At 37.7% G+C, this 17,342-nt stretch overlaps 1 protein-coding gene across 3 annotated transcripts in view; it reads left to right on the top strand.

The window, feature by feature from the left end:
* The first annotated feature begins 889 nt into the window (after positions 1-889).
* The window catches only part of LOC106003217 (ATP-binding cassette sub-family A member 8-like), a 64,757-nt gene continuing 48,304 nt past the window's right edge, over positions 890-17,342 (top strand). For all 3 annotated transcript variants that reach the window (XM_013038052.1, XM_013038051.1, XM_013038053.1), the window contains exons 1-11: positions 890-1,038; positions 3,972-4,077; positions 4,931-5,135; positions 6,115-6,279; positions 7,590-7,693; positions 8,636-8,862; positions 10,112-10,253; positions 10,761-10,946; positions 11,701-11,845; positions 14,689-14,857; positions 16,742-16,800. In XM_013038052.1, coding sequence (XP_012893506.1) covers positions 3,982-4,077; positions 4,931-5,135; positions 6,115-6,279; positions 7,590-7,693; positions 8,636-8,862; positions 10,112-10,253; positions 10,761-10,946; positions 11,701-11,845; positions 14,689-14,857; positions 16,742-16,800 — 1,498 coding nt within the window. In that variant the 5' untranslated portion in view covers positions 890-1,038; positions 3,972-3,981. The remainder of the gene's footprint in view (positions 1,039-3,971; positions 4,078-4,930; positions 5,136-6,114; positions 6,280-7,589; positions 7,694-8,635; positions 8,863-10,111; positions 10,254-10,760; positions 10,947-11,700; positions 11,846-14,688; positions 14,858-16,741; positions 16,801-17,342) is intronic.

Raw genomic sequence — 17,342 nt, 5'->3', positions numbered from 1 at the left:
AAAAAAAAGTTCCTGTAACTGCAAAAATAAACAAATAAATACAATACTTTAAAGAATCTTGGAGGTGATTTTATGTCTTTGAAGACAGTACTGATCTAACTTAAAACTACAAAAATGCAATTAATCAGATCTTCTGCTATCGATGTCTTTGGTAAAAGATCAACCTTAGGAATGTACAAGTACTTGACTTCAAACTCATCACAACTCTCTTTAGAGCCCAATGTGGATGTTGGCCTGATTGTAATGTACCTGTGCAAAAGAAACTACAGTAAAATATACATCTTTTCCAGTGCATATGGAATATTCACTAATATATACCCTATCCTGTGACAAGCCTTACCCATATATCAGACAAAATGTTTCAGACTACAATAGAATTAAGCTAAAAAAATCAATAACCAAAAAGAAAAACAAAAACCAGACATTTGGAAATTAAGCAAGATACTGCTAAATAAGACAGGGGTCAAAAAATAAATGTCAAGGGAAATGAGAAAATAGTTGGGACTGCATACAAGTGAAACTGGAAACAGGAATAAACATCTAAGAGTTGTCAGTGAAACAAAATTTTCTCTGGTTATGCTGTTTACCTTCTTGTGTTTTTAAAGAGCATGCTTTAAGCCACATTAGCTTACAGCAGCGGTCATCTTGCTAGAGAGAAGAGCTTCTGGAAGCTATAGGGAGAGAATGCTGATCAATATTGCATTTTCTCTGTAAGAGTGCAACTTCATACTATGACAGAACCTGGACACCAACCATAAATGCGGCTGCTCTCTGAAAGGCCTGGCTGAATAGCAATGAAAAGACAAACAGTCCAAGAATGGTCACGTGAGCATGGTATTTGGCAGAAGGAACAGAACTGAGATCATAAGCTCCTTCTGAAAGCAGACTTCACAGGATCGGTTCACAGAAGTCAAATGGTTAATGCAAATTCTAGAGATGTAATAGACACCAGGAAAAAAATTAAAAAGCTATTGTCTTCTAAACACAGAGACCAGAGGACAAACTGTCTCTAGATTCCTTGCTTCAAATTTCTCAAAAGTAAGTTCCTTGTATTTGGTTGGTTTTAGTGTTTTGTTTTGTTTTTTTTCTGTTATGCGATGGTGTTTGCTTTCTGTTATTGTTGCTGTTGCTTTTTGACCTGGATTACTTTCTTTATATTTTTCTTATAACCACATGATAAAATTTTATGAGCTAAATTCTAAAGATCTGTGCTGAAATTACTTTGAAAATCACTAGGCCAGTTTGAAGTGTTTTGGTATCTGCTGTTTAATAGTATGCATATAAAAACATTGAGTTAAAAGTTTTTGAGAACTTTGCAATCACTATACCATGTGAAGAGAGAGAATGAATGTAGAAATAAGCCCAAATTGGTTACCAATTTGATTATAGAAGAGCTTAGAATCTTGTGAATGGATTTGTAAGCCTGTGATGGTTTTGAAGCAGTCATTATTTATTTCTATTTCAGAGTAATTTCAAGGCATTTGGGGATAGCTGTTTTTCTAATTTTAACAGTGTTTACCAATGACCTTTACAGAAATATTTTTATCATCCCTTCCTATTACTCTGGGGATTTAGGAATTTTAGTGAAAAAGATATTTTCTGTGAGATCTCCTCCGCCCCCCCTCCCCACACACCCTATTTGGAGACCTTGAGTTTGAACTAGAATGTGGACTATGTCCCTTCCTCTTATCACAACGGTATCTCAGATACATATTATTTGTGGTAAGCAGAAGTTTTATGCTTTTAGAGTGTAAGAATTTAGTTTGGAATTTGACAACAGTATGAGAGGAAAACCTTCAATCATTCTAACTTGTAAGCTATTTGCCATATGTATAACAAGAAATTCCTGTCATTAGGATTATATGTATTTTTTTACAAAGTACAGAATGTGCAGCATTTGAGGAGAGACAAAGTAATCATATTCCTTTACAAGTGGAAAAAATAGTGTAAGGGACTGGATTCCCATTGAGCTGTAGCTGATGCTAAACTGAAGAGATCTCTGTCTTGGCCAGTTCACCCTCTTCCACAACCCTGCACTGGCCCCTTAAAATTGCCCACACTGAATTCTCTGCACTAATGACTTACAGGGTTCCACAGACATTCCTCACTCAACACTGACCTAACGCTATTGCCTTCCTGGAATTGTCTTTCCCTGGGCTTCCTTGTTTCTCTCTCTGCTCAGCTTCACTACACAGTCACATGTAGCAGTTCTGCAATACCTCTCAGCTTGCCCGTTGGTGTGTCTTTCATTGCAACTGGCCTCTGGCCTCCTTGCCTGAGCTTAGACTGTATGAAATCGTTGTGCCCTGAACAGGATCCTGTCCCATGAATGGGGACCGAGGGCTTCAGGTGGGGACCTGCCCACTCGGGCTCACTATGGACAGGTGAAAGGCAATCGTAGGGTTTCTCAAGGGAAGAGACTCTCTTGGATGGGATGGTTCTCAAAAACCCAAGGCGGTTAGTGGACATGGTCTTGCCTGCTTTTGCTTTGGGGGTTTTCTGGGTTTGTTTATTCTTGGGTTGTTGTAGGGGGGGGTTGTATTGTTTTTTAAATTTTTTTATCTTTTCTGGAGGAGAGGCTGGAACAAAATCGACGGACAAAGGGTGAACAAATGCATCAGGGGTACTCACTAGACACTACATTGAAAATGAACTATATAACGTGAGGGGGGGAACTGGGCAAGGCCAAAGGAAGGGGTGATATTGTCCAAAAAAGAAATGTACACATTACCTGCCTTGTGAAACAGTAACCTCTCTGGTCCAGTATAACAATAAATAAATAATAACGATAGAATAAACAACAAATGAATAAATAATAAACACAATGAGCATTCCAGAATCTCTTAACTTCCTTCTTCTAATTCAGCTTAGACATCCAATTTCCTCCCACAGGAAAGACATTTTTGAGAGTACTTATATCTCAAAGTTTCCAGGGGAGTTTTTAGACTTTTGGGAAAAGTCTAAAATGTAAGAGTAACCATTAAAGGAGTAAGTATGCCTTATATATCTTTGGGAGAGGAGAGGAAACAGAGGAAGGGAAGAAATATTTATTGGTTCAGTAAGAACTGAAAGAATATATGCAATAAAGTAAAAATTGAGACAAAACTAGAATCAGATTAAAAGCAGTTTAGTGTGAGAATAAAACTTGTGGGGCCAATTGTGAAAATTCACTCAGGATTTAATTCACATCGTAAAATATAGATTTTCTATCAGATTTTTAAGCATTAAAGCAATTAAGGATTTTTCTTGTATCACACAAAACCTTTTAGAAGTCAACCACAGCTTACAAAGCTTAGAGGGACAGATAAAGATAGGTGAACAATGTGAGCCTAAAGAATCCTTTTTAATAGCCAGGCATTGGTGGCTCATGCCTATAATCCTAGCTACTCAGGAGGCTGAGATCTGAGGATTTTGGTTCCAAGCCAGCCTGCGCAAGGAAAGTCCATGAGACTCTTACCTCCAATTAACCAGAAAGCCAGAAGTGGCACTGTGGCTCAAATGGTAAAGTGCTCGCCTTGAGCTGAAATGCTCAGGGACAGTGCCCAGGTCTAGAGTTCAAGCCCCATGACTGACAAAAGAAAAAGAAATCCTCTTTACTTTTAAAGCAACCAGCTTTAAGTATTTCTAACAGCAACATAAAACACTAAGAGATGTACATTACTGGAAAAGTTTAAGGTAATGCTAGCTAGCAAAAGAAAAAAGTGTAAAGAGCTAAGCCTATTTTCGTAGAGCAGACTGCACAACTAAAAGACAGTTAAGTCAGTAACTGGCAGATAAATGATGGAGTATAGTCTGATCTTGAGGAGAGGATGGCCTGGGTGTAATAAAATGCAAACTTGGAAACTCCCAGACTCTAAGCATTGGTTTTGAATATTGAAGTGATCAGCATTCAATATTTTCTTCTCATTCATGGGATATTTGCACTTGGAAAGAACTTGGCATTTACTATGTTTTCTGTTCTTTCTCACTAGACAGGATAAAATGGGCAACAGAGAGATACAGGTGTGTCAGCAAACGTGGGCATTGTTACACAAGAACATCCTTAAAAAATGGAGAATGAAAAGAGAAACATTAATGGTATGACTTGCTATTGATGCCACTTGATATTTCTGTTATTGTGCAGTACATAGGCTGTTTTGGTATGATGCATACACAGAAAAGAAGTGGATAAATAAATGACACACCCTTGTGTAACAGTATGATACAGTATCCAACCACGAATCTGTTAAAAGCACTGAAACTGGTAAGAAATTAAGAATTCAATGAGTGTTTGGAAAACCAGTGGTCTTACTTTTACAAGTGCTCCAAACTCACAAGGAAGGTTAAGATATGGATATTCTAAAGATATGACAAATAAACCACAGAAACAAGTAGCCAGCATCTTTCTCTTTTGAGTTTCTTGTTAAAAATAATTCATGATCCTCAAAAATAGTAGCAAAGGTTGTAGATGTATTCAGTGCCAAGAAGAAAGTTATCATTAACTGATAGCCTTACCATGTAACACAAAGCCTGTTTGATCTTTGGTATCTCTTGGTTTTTAACCAGATGGGTATATCTGAGTAATGTTTTGTTCTCTTTGTTTTGCTTTGATTTGGTTTGTGGCGCAGGTTGGCCTCAAACTCATGATCCTCCTGCCTAGAGTAGGTGACCAAAGTAATATTACTGACAATGATTTACACTTTGCCTGGTTGCATTTCATATGTTCTCAGGTCAGTACAGGCTTTAGTTTTAGTCCTGGAATTCAGTTCATTTGAATTCTTATTAACAGCTCATGAGCACTGAATTTGTACTCTACCTATTTGAAATGGTTCCAAAGTGGGGAACATGTTGAAGTTTTTACAAAGAGACAAACTCCTTGACCAACTAGGTCAAAGAGATTGTGGATGAATGCTTTGAAATCATGACTATTCTTTTTCCTGGATTTGTGTAGGAATGGATGAATGCTTTCCTCCTCCTGCTTTTGTTGTACATATATCCTAACGATCATCAAGTTAATGATTTTTCTTCCCTGAATTCTATGGACTTGGGAAGAGTAGATTCATTTAGTGGACCCAGATTTACAATTGCCTACACTCCTCTTACCAATACAACCCAACAGATCATGAAGAAAGTTGCCTCTACCTCTTTCATGACAGGTGAGTCCCCTAACAATGCAAGAGAAATATATAGTGACCAAATTTGGTTCCTTTGGACTACATATGTTAATTTGTTTCTTCTGGCTGTGCCTGGATCTCTCCCAAACTTGGGGATTCCCTGACTTGCTAGAAGCCAGCCCTTGGTTTCATTTTACTTTCACAAAGAACTGTAGTGAAAGCAATTGAACCTGGCATCTTGAGGTTGCATCTTCCAGTAAGATATTTATAATAATATTCCCTTCTCCCAAAGAAGTCAGCCTGGGATCACAAATTAGATTTTCACTTTATTTTTATTTGTATTATTATTGCTGGTCCTGGGGCCAGAGCGCTGTCCTTGAGCTCCTTTTGCTCAAGGTTAGCACTCTTCCATTTGAGCCACAGTACCACTTCTGTAATAAGAGTCTTACAGACTTTCCTGCCAAGGTTCACTTTGAATGGCGATCCTCAGATTTCAACTTTCTCAATAGCTAGGATTATAGGCGTGAGTCACCAGCACCTGGCTACGGAGAAGATTTTTAAAACCCACACAGAGATTATCTTGCTTTAAAAATACTGCTATGAGGAGGGAAGTTGGAGAGGTGGAGAAGGAAGGATGGTAAGGGAAAAACAATGCTCAATAGGAAATGTACTCATTACCTTACTCATGTAACTGTAACCCCTCTGTAAAGTATCTTTTTTTTTTGTCAGTTGTGGGGCTTGAACTCTGGGCCTAAGCGCTGTCCCTCAGCTCTTCAGCTCAAGGCAAGTGCTCTACCACTTGAGCTACAGCGCCACTTCCCATTTTCTGGTGGTTTATTGGAGATAAGAGTTTCACAGACTTTCTTGCCTGGGCTGGCTTTGAACCATGATCCTCAGATCTCAGCCTCCTGAGTAGTTAGGATTACAGGCATGAGCCACCGGCGCCCAGCTATACAGTATCTTTACAATATAAATATATATTAAAAAACAAGAAAATAATATTCCCTTCTGTTAATGGCAGGCAGAGAAGTTTTTGGAATGTCTGATGAAGAGAGTATTAAAGAAGTAACAGCAAATTACCATGAGGAAATAGCAAGAGTCATTTTTACTGATACATACTCCTATCATCTGAAATTCGTGTTAGGGAAAAGAATCCCAGAAAAGAAAGAACACAGAGACCACACAGGTAACTTTTCAAGGATATAACTCCATCATTCGCAATTTATGTTTTGAGCCATTCATGGGGATAGCTGTTAGCATGTCAAACTAGACAACCCTTGTGAGAGTGGATGTTCATTTTTTAGCTATACGTATGTGTTCTATATATTGTTATATGGACATAGAGGGACAGTTTCTTATTATTTATGTGTGCATTTACATACATGCATGTATGCATAGGAACAGGTAAGACCTTAGGTCAGAGACATACTTGAGTTTCCTATGTCAATTTGGAGTCTGGAGATTTGATATATTTAGCAAGAATACAAACTAAAAAGCCCTTTATATGAGAAAGAAGGAAAAGGAGCTCACCTGTCTTCTTTTGGGTTCTGAATGAAGAAATATCATGTATGTAAGAATATATATACATGTATAATATAAGAATGTATGTATGTATGTATATGTGTATGTAAGAATGAATGTAAGAAATTATAGCTCTGAGTTCACCATCTCCTGGGATTGTAGTTCTTTATGATGTTATCCTAATTGTAAATTCAAATAAAGTGGTCCTTAGCTGGTCCAGCACTAAGGTAACTATAAAAAGAGTAGCATCTCTAAAAAGAGCAATCTTCCACACAGGAAACAAAGATAGAATATCTCCGAATACAAACTTATTCTCCATCACACAGTCAAGATTCTGTAATGAGAGTCAATCAAGCAGAGTACATTCCTTTTCAGTAAAACTGAAAATATGAACTGTTAAGTCAAAATGTTAAATCAATCAAAACGTTAAATAATATGGAGTTGAAAACATAGTGAGAGCTTAAAAACATATAAACACAAAGCCTAGGAAACTCATTAGCTGGTTGGAGCCAGGTACTAGGGCAAACACATCACTGTATCTTATTTTATGTTTTATATGTATTACATTTTATATTTTACATTATTTTGTATCATTTGAATAAGTTCATAATATTTTTGAGAAGTCTTAACACACTGTGCATTCATACCTGTATTCATTTCATCTTACTGAAGAACATCACTTTAAGGCAGTTAAAACTTCAACAAACTTTGTCTTCAAAATCTTTGTCATTGAAGTACATTCTGATCAACATGACTGAAGGATAATTTTATCTTATTCAAACTTTCATATTTGTCTATTATGTTTCTGTGTTGTATCTCATGTTAGAACAAAGCTTTAGTTCAGTATTTCACAATTCATAATAGGTTCTAAAAACATTTTCAATGATACTCTTCTCACATTTGTGAAAGCCATTTCCTATTATGAGGAAGGAAATAACTCAGTGAAAGTTATGGCTTCTATTTCTTTCCACAAAGCTCATTGTGTCGAAATAGATGAAGATATTGACTGCCAACTTTCAATATTCTGGAAGGAAGGTTTTGTGGCTCTTCAAGCTGCCATTAATGCTGCTATTATTGAAGTGAGTACAAAATGTTCAGTGAAAACTAATGTTCAAGGCAAATTAATGCTATTCAAGGCACTAAATGTTTCATGGGAGAAAATACAAATGAATGGGCTTGTTCTTGCATTCACTCATTCATGTCTTTATGTCAAAGTTTACTGAGGATGCTAAATGTCATGAGGAGATAAATATTCTAAGAAGAAAACCTGGCACTTACTTGAACCAATCTGTGTCAGGAATCTAAGTATACAAATATATACTTAGTATATAAATTTTTTTTATTGTTAGAAGTGAAAGATTGGCCCTCTCCCTGTTTTCCCAGATACATACAGACATGGAGCAAGCCATCAAAGCTATGCACCGACAGCCTGACACAGGCAGGACAATCCGACCTGAGCCTGACTAAATATTCCATGGTAAACCTAGCCCATAAGGCTCTGAGGCCAAGCTGTAAGCCAGAAAAGAGTTAAGAGGTTAGAAGACTAAAAGCTGTATCTTGTGAAGGTCAAACCTTCTGGGCAAGACAGATGTAGAGCTGTTTGAATATTTAAAAACATAAGACCTTGGATGAGGGAATATTTACCCTATTCTCTGCCCATGTCTATAGACACCCCTGCCCCATACTAAACACATGTAACCCCTGTCTCCTTGCTCAGACCCTATAAAAAACCTTGACTCAAACCTGGAGTTATAGAATCCAATATATATAAGGTTGGAAAAGGCATTTCAATCAAATAAAGTAATGCAAATAAAGGGTGTCAACTAATAAAACACATAGGAAACTCAACAACCTGTGGACAGCTCAAAGATGTCAGATGTAGGAATTTAGGAGAGCATCAGATGCTCACAGGCTAGCTACTCATTCTTAGGAAAGGGGATGGTTTAAACAAGAACAATTTAAAAAAAAAATAGAGCATGCCCTTCATTGATGCACCAATTTTGTTTACTACTTTCCTTCAGGTCACAACCAATCATTCTGTGATGGAGGAACTGATGTCAGTCACTGGGAAGCTCATGGTGGTACATCCCTTCATCGGTCAAGGAGGAGTTACAACTGACTTCTTCATCCTCTTCTGCATTATTGCCTTCTCCCCATTCAGTTATTATGCATCTGCCAATGTTACAAGAGAGAGGAAAAAGATGAAGGGTTTGATGAAAATGATGGGCCTTCGAGATTTGGCCTTCTGGTGAGTCACATGTAGGATAGAGAAATTGATTAATGAAAAAAAAAAAAAGGACAAGCAGACATCTTCAAAGTATCGAATTACTTTCTAGCCTCTCTCCATTATCCCTCTGAATGGAATGTGTTGTCCCTGGTGTAACACTTGCCAGGCTGGGGTTGGATGTTGCTGTGGTTCTAAAAGAAAGAGCACTGGGTTAGGTGAATGAGTTAGGAGTTGGAGTGAATGGTAGGAAAGTTACACAATGATGTCTCAGCTAGATAGAATTGTGGCCAGGACATAATTGAATGGAACAAAAGAGCTCAAGGATGAGGAGTTCCTTTGGGACTAAAAAGTAGGAGTATGAATGGAAAAAGTTCTGTGTGAGAACTTGGGAAAGAGTCAGGAAGTGATGTGTAGAGGGAGAAAGGGAGACCCAGGGCCTAATGGATGATGCCTGTGGCTACAAGTTAGGACTTAGAGTTTCTTCCAGCACTAAAATCCTAGAAATCAGTATTGACTGAATTAATATCAAAGGAAAATATAGCCAAGCAGTGAAATCTAGAAACTCTTGAGCAAAACATCGAGATGTGAAACATAGTTACTTAAGATACTTGTTCACTAGGGTCTCTGGAAAGAAAATGAGTCAAATAAGAAATTGTCATAGAGGTTGGGTGAAAAGCCGGATGACTTCATAGTTACTAAGTCCTTCAAACATTATCCAAGACATAATAACTGCTTTATGTGTTATATGTTAATGTGGGGGTTCATAGCAGTTTGGTTTCTTATTGTTAAATGATCATTGTTTGTTTATGCCTTTCTACAAATTTTGTAAAACAGATAAAAAATTGATGAGCAAAGGAAAATTCTTCTCAAACAAAAGAAATGGGATTTTTTTAAAAAGTCTATCTTAATAGGAGATGTGTAGAATCAAAAGCAAGTAAGACTATTTGATATATATATATATAGCCAGAGAAAGATGAGATGGGAAACCTAATATTCCTTTGTTCACCTTGACTCATGTGTGTCTGCACCTGCACAGGTGTGTGGGTTTCTGAAACATATGATAAGAAAAAGAAAACTTATAATTTGCAACAAATGCTGCCCAGAATTTTCACAGAATTTTGCTTACGGTAGAACACTCAATAAATTCCTGCTGAATGGGGCCGTGAATGAATGAATAAAGCAATGAACAAATAGAGACGTTCGACGGGATTGCAGGTCTCCTGTTCAGCTGCACATGAAATTCTAAAATAGTATTTTGTTTACACATCAGGCTGTCCTGGGGTTTGCTCTATGCCGGTTTCATCTTCATTATGGCCCTTTGCTTGGCACTTGTGATCAAATCTATCCAGTTTTTTGTCATGACCGACTTCATGATAGTCTTCACCCTCTTTCTTCTTTATGGATTGTCCACGGTGAGTTAATAAATTAAATCTCTCCCTGTCTAACTCTTATCTGAAGAATCAAGTGTTGGGAGCCCAGCCTGGTGGCATAGCTCCTCAGAAGTAAAGGCACGAGAATTTAGAGCTCAAGGCCAACACAGGCAAAGTTAGTCGATTCCCTACCTTAGAAATAAACAAAACAAAAGGGCACGAGGAATGATCTAAACAATAGATCACTTGCCTAGCATGTATGAAACCTTAGTTTCTATTCTTGTATCATAAAATCAAGTTGCTAGCTTGGCTTCCAATGAAGTCATTACTCTGCATATTTGTTTCTTATCTGGTCTATTTGCGTGAAAAGTCTATAGACAAGTGCTATTTGATGTATAGTATTTTGTAATGCCAATTTTTGGTACCACTTACAATTAAAAACTTTGCATATTCATGGTAAATAATGTAACTATAATTGTTTATCAGATCCCCTCAAATGTGTTACTAATGATTCAGAAAAAATCATGACAGGGTCTTCTCTCATTGTAGATAGCGCTGGCTTTCTTGATGAGCGTCTTGGTAAAGAAGTCTTTCCTCACCGGCCAGCTTGTGTTCCTTCTCACCATCTTTTGGGGGAGCTTGGGGTTCACCGCATTATACAGATACCTTCCTGTATCCTTGGAGTGGATTCTAAGCATTTTTAGTCCCTTCGCCTTCATGCTTGGGATGTCCCAGGTGAGACTCCATCTAATTGTTTATCACCAATGTTGTTTTCCTCTGGAATTCAACAGTCTACCATCACATTCACGCTCCAGGTTGGGAGATTTTAAGCCCACATGTGGACTCTAAATTTACAAGGATGAACTTTTGAACGCTTGGGAAGTATATTTAGCCCAGAAAAATAAGCCTTTCAGAAAGCATTTGCAATAGACAATGTTCATTTTTTTCACCTTAAAATCATATTCCTGATTATTTGATTTTTATTGGACTCAACTTGCCTTACATCCAATTAAAGGGTAATGCCAATCATTAAATAGCAGTAGTTAAGACATTGTTGATTATGAAGAATTGTTGATTATGAAGCACTTATTGACTTGAACATTTACCCATTGGCTCTTTGTAAAACTCACCAATGGTTCTTTTTTTCTCCCCATAGTGAAAACTCCCCTTTGTGTATGACTGTCAGATAATATTATGTTTTGACTAAGTTCTATTGAAAAAGTCTAAGTTTAGGTTCAAATACCTTTGCCGTGTTTACCCTATCTCCTCTGAATGTTCCAAGTCACTTAGAATGTGGGTATTTTAAAATTATGACAACTATTAAGTTACATGATAGTTGCTCATATGTCCATACTTTTCAAAAGACAATCTCCTTATTTAACTTTCTATTCCTAGCATGAGATAGTAAGTAGCTATTTTACTCCTGTGCTAGATTTGGCTTAAATTTGATCATAAATCTAAGTTCCATTAATATATTTTTAATCCTCAGATGTTACACTTGGATTATGATTTGAATTCTAATGCATCTCCTGACCCAAGCAGCTCAAATCTCATCATAGCCACAAACTTCATGCTGGCATTTGATACATTCCTCTACCTGGCATTGACAATGTACTTTGAGAAGATTTTGCCAAGTGAGTAGTCTGTTAATTAAAGTACAATATCATTTTATTAGCTTTATTTTCTGACACAAATCTCTTAACAATGAATGATTATTTATATAGTTAAAAAAACCACTTTGAGTATCAACAGGAAGGAAATGGATAATGGATATATTAGCCAAATTAGTATTCTTTTATTATTTTATTCAAAATTTATTTTTTAATATTCTTTAGATAGTGGTATGAAGGGGTTTCAATTCAACACATTCATTTATGTGCTTGATGAATCTTGATTAATGTCACCCCTCCCATTCCTTTGCCATTTGGCTGTTAAGAATTGAAGCCAACCTGGGTGCCAGTGGTTCACACCTATAATCCTAGCTTCTCAGGAGGCTAAGATATGAACATCTTGGTTCAAAACCAGCCCAGGCAGGAAAATCCATGAGAATCTTGTCTCCATTTAGCCACCAGAAAACTGGAAGTGGCACTGTGACTCAAAGTGGTAGAGCACTAACCTTGAGCAAAAGAAGCTCAGGGACCGCACCCAGACCCTGAGTTCAAGCCCCACAAGTGACAAACAAAAAAAGAAATAGAATTAAAGCTTATGTGCATCGTATCACTGGCTGGTGTTTGAACTCACTCTTTTCTGAGATATGGCTTCGTGTTGTCAAGGGGAGGTTTGGGCAGCTTGTTCCTACGTGGATCTGGTAATCACCAAAACGTATAGCAGCTTATGTATAACTAGTTAGTGTGCTAATTCTGAGTCCTGCCTATACATCAAGAACCACACAGAGAGACTGAAAGGAATAAGAAGCTTAGCTCTCACCCAAGGGAGATTCAGATGCGACTTATCAATTCTAGGAGATGAGTATGCATGACTGTAATTATCTTTTTATGCTTGGCCTATTCACTGGACATGGTGGCCTCCCATTTCATTCAAACAGTTTTGGGGTAGGTATACGGTTATTATGGAAGACAGTTTGGAGGTTGCTTGAAACATTACAAAGAGAATTGTCGCATGAAATCTCACTGTTTGGCACCTATTCAATGGAAAGGCAATCAGTATGCCAGCTCCTTTGTACAACTACTGAGAGATAATAAAATATAATTTAGAAAATAAGGTATCAGCATGCCAGAGAGATTGCAGCACTGTTCACACCATCCAAGATAATTGAACCAACCTAAGTGTCTATAAAGAGATGACTGCACTATAACCACAGATTCCTCCTCAGGAAAAATACGGCATTAAGTCAATTGTAGCAATGTCCTGAACATGTTGACATTATCTCTCCTCCTTGTAAAATCAAAGGCAAGGATGGACTACATCTTTTCCCACTGCATTTCCCATTCAAGACAGAACCTCAAGGAGCCCCTTCCTTAGTAAACAAAAATCTACACACAGAAAAGACAGATGGAAAAAAGGGCAGTCAGAAGAGAATCAGCTTGGGAAGCCGTGAATTAATTGTGATATTTAGATAATCTCTTAAGAATGACCTTGTTTCTGATTTTTAGAATAAGAGATGTCATGTTCTAAAATTGGGGGCTGATAGGTTTTTATACAGAGTCATTTCAATAGTTACCTTATGCTGTCATTTGTTTGGTACCAGGGATAAAAAATTGTGACCCACAGAAAAAACATTGCTTACACATATTCTTGTCCCTTACTACTATATTTAAATACTGTTTTCCTCTCTGGCTTTGATTTTTATGACAAAATTGCTGTGACTTTTGTGTACACCACAAAGGGTTGGCAAACTGGGTTCATTTCTTGTTATTTTAGGAACATTGCCAATGTGACCCTTGTAATTACAAACCCTTCCTGTTTTCTTCAACTTTTTCAAATACCAGGCTTCCATTTTATGCTGTATGCCTTTGCATGTGCAATGTGTTTGTGAGCAGTGCATCCACAGACACATGTCACCATACTTGCAATGGCATAATGGTATCTTCTTAGAAATCACGTTGCCTAATCAATTTACCTTTTATTTTGTGTGTTTTCTGCTGTTAATTTTATCTTAAGTCTTTTTTTAAATTTATTTTAATGGCACTGTTATAAATGTTTTATGAAGCTCTACGGAATAATGTTACATTTTTAGCTTTGTGACTTTTTTGTTTTGTATTGTATGTGTGTGACAGTGAGCGAGAGAGGGAGACAGAAAGAGGCACACTCCCACTTTCTTACAAGTGTGTCATTTATTTTCTTAAGTACTACTCAATCTACTCTTTAAAATTTTGTTTTCTATATCAAACAATATCTCCTTCGTGTGTGTGTGTGTGTGTGTGTGTGTGTGCACGCATGCGGGTGTGTGCGCGTGCCAGCTCTGGGGCTTAAACTCAAGGCTTGGGTGCTGTCCTTGAATTTCTTTTATTTTTTCTCAGGTTTGGCACTCTACCACTTGAGCCACTTCTGGCTTTGGGGGGATAGTTTATTAGAGATAAGAATCTCATGGACTTTCCTGCCTGGGCTAGCCTTGAACCACAATCCTTAGATCTCAGCCTCCTGAGTAGCTAGGATTATAGGTATGGGCCACTGGCACCCAGCTTCCTTCCTTTGCTTAATATAATGACAACTGGTCTCCTAGACAAAATTCAGCAGCTGTCACATATCTTTGCATTTTCAAGTCCAGTATTTGTTGAAATTCCCTCCGGAAAAAAATTTCAAGAATGATTTTATTGCTTCCTACGGAAGTAATTATTAGCAAGGAGCTATCTTAGTGATGGTTTTCTTTATGTAGCTGTACATGTCAGCAAGATAGTGTGTGCAGATCCTATGTTCAGGTTTAGCCACAAAGAGGATGTGTTGCCAAGCAACATTCATGGGAGTGAGTCTCACAGAAAACGGTGATTGACCAAATGTTTGTCTTCTGGTCTTGTAGATGAATATGGACATCGATATCCACCCTTGTTTTTCCTGAAGTCCTCATTTTGGTCACCAGAACAAAAGCCTGAACACATGACACTGGACAATGTGGTAGATTCTGATTCCTCACTGAATGACTCTTTTGAACCAGTGTCTCCAGAATTCCATGGGAAAGAGGGCATCAGGTAAGGAAGATGTATGGGAAGACTAAGCCATGCTTAGGGATTTAATAGTACTTGAGGCAAGTGGCGTTTTTGTTGGGCTATGTAGATAATTGTATCTAGCTTTGTGCTATATCCAGCATTTCCCAGCTTATGGTAAAGTAAAATCCTTGAAGGGTTATGCTGATGACATTCACAAGAAATAACCAACAAAGACCCTTCTCATCTTTCACCTCTTGTTTCTTCCTCCATTCTTAACTTCCCTCCTTTCTTCATTCTTTCATGCTTTGTCCCTGTTTAGTTATTATCACCTTTTCTTCTATGTTTTTAAACTTCTCTTTCCTTTTCTCCTTTTGTCTCTTAGAAGAAGATAATGGTAGGGAGGAGAAAGGGAGAGAAGGTCAAGAGATAATCACAAATGGGGTTCAGGAAGCTAAGCATATCCTCCTTTTGGGAATTCTTCTCTCCAAATAAGAAAATAGGAAGGAAATCTTCAAGTCTTCAAGGACCATCATTGTTAACACATGTCAGTCCCCTGTGAGCAGCAACTTCTACAGCTGATTTCATTTTTCATCTTATTTTGGTCCAAATTTTGTGTGTGTGTGTGTGTGTGTGTGTGTGTGTGTGTGTGTGTGTGTGTGTGTGTGTGTGTGTGTTGGTCCTGGGGCTTGAACTCATCAGGGCCTGTGAACTGTCCCTAAGCTTTTATGTCTTAAGGCTACCATGTAACACTTGAGCTGCAACTCCACTTCAAGCCTTTTGTGGTTAATTGGAGATAAGAATCTCAAGGACTTTCTTTCCAGTACTGATTGGAGCCTAGGATTACAGGTGTGAGCCACCAACAGCACCTCATTTTCCTATTCTTTATTTGCCTCACTAGCAAAGTTTATCTCCAGCTGAGCAGTTTAGAGCAAAGCAGTGGCCTTTTTGTGCTGTCTCTCGCTCTTGCTCTCTCTGTCTCTCTCTCTTTCTCTCCCTCTTCCTCTCCCTCTCCCTCTCTCCTTTTCTCCCTCTCTCCCTCTCTCTCCCCATGTTCCTTGTTTTTCTGATTGATCTTTCCAGCACTCTATCCAATTATAAAATGACACTTAAATGGGATCAAAATAGAAATGAGAAAGCCTAATTAAGTAGATTTGTGTCTAAAGTATTCTTTGATGACAAAATGTATAAATTTGATTTACCATATGGATTCTATTTACCTGGTAGAATAACACCATACAGATCAAGTGTGTAGGGTTCCGGATCTATGGTAGCATAAGGCAGGTGTCAGCTCCATTCTATTTTATTGCTTTTCTCATCATTTAACCAACGTCATCATGTGCTCGTTGGATGTTCACTAGAAACCAAGCACTTCACATCCATGATGAAATATTCCACTTAACCCTCCAACACATTATACATTTCAGGTTGTGAAAACAGAAACTTGCATAGAAGAAATACATTGGTTAAGATTAATGGAGAAACCAAGTGGTAGATAGAGGACAAACTCAGTAGGGTTGGTCATTGAAATACTTACAGTCAATTAGTATGGTTCATGGCCTTTCTTCCTTACTTCTTCCTCTGTCTGAACAAACCTCTGGAAACCTAAGCTAAAATAACCAAAGTTTCCCCAACCTGCCCCACTGGTTCAGATAATCCTTATAGCATTAGATGCCCGGGTCATCTCCTGGTCTGGCTTCTGTAGCTTTATGGTCCCAATCTATGGAATCAAAACATTCTGCTGCCTAGGTACAATGTTTTCAAGCTGATGTGTGGCCAGGGAGAGGAGGCAGGATTCCAGCTGAGTTTGTCACATGACAGCTTGAGAGTGAAGACTCAGATTCATCCAATTCTGCCGACCAAACTGGAATTACACACTGCAGAAAAGTCCCCCTGAAATAGTTTTTCTTTTTTTTTCTTTTTTTCCAGAATCAGAAATGTTACCAAAGAATATAAAGGAAAACCTGATAAAATAGAAGCCTTGAAAGGTAAAAAAAAATGCAATTAATACATTGATAAGCTTTGAAAGGTTAAAAAAAAGCAATTAATAGGTGGATATTAACTTTCTGACTTAAATTCAATCTAGTTTCATTTTTAGGAGCAGATTTGAAAACTTATTTGAGTCACATGATAAGTTCCCTTTCAGCACTTCTACTTTGTGAAAATTAGAAGGGAAAAAAAGAGTTTTTAAGGCCAGATGAAGTAGTACACAACTATAATCCCAGTTACATCAGAGTTAAAGATTGAGAGGATCATGCTTACAAGCCAGCATGAGTAAAAAAATGTTACCAAGACTCCAGAAAACAAGATAGACATGCTGGGTCATGCCTGTAGTCACAGCTATGCAGAAGACATAGTTCAAGGTCCAAGGCAAGTCCCCAACAGAAATGTAAGGCTCTATCTGAAAAAAATAACTAAGGAAAAATAGAGCTGTAGTTGTGGCTTAAGACACAGAGCACTTTAGCCATAATAAGCTTGAGGTCCTGAGTTAAAAATCCCAGTGCTGACCAAAAACAACAGCCCGCCCACC

Source organism: Dipodomys ordii, unplaced genomic scaffold, assembly GCF_000151885.1.
Source record: "Dipodomys ordii isolate 6190 unplaced genomic scaffold, Dord_2.0 Scaffold7, whole genome shotgun sequence".
NCBI lineage: Eukaryota > Metazoa > Chordata > Mammalia > Rodentia > Heteromyidae > Dipodomys > Dipodomys ordii.
Note: the sequence above shows the minus strand (reverse complement) of the source record. Positions and strands in the feature narration are given on the sequence as shown.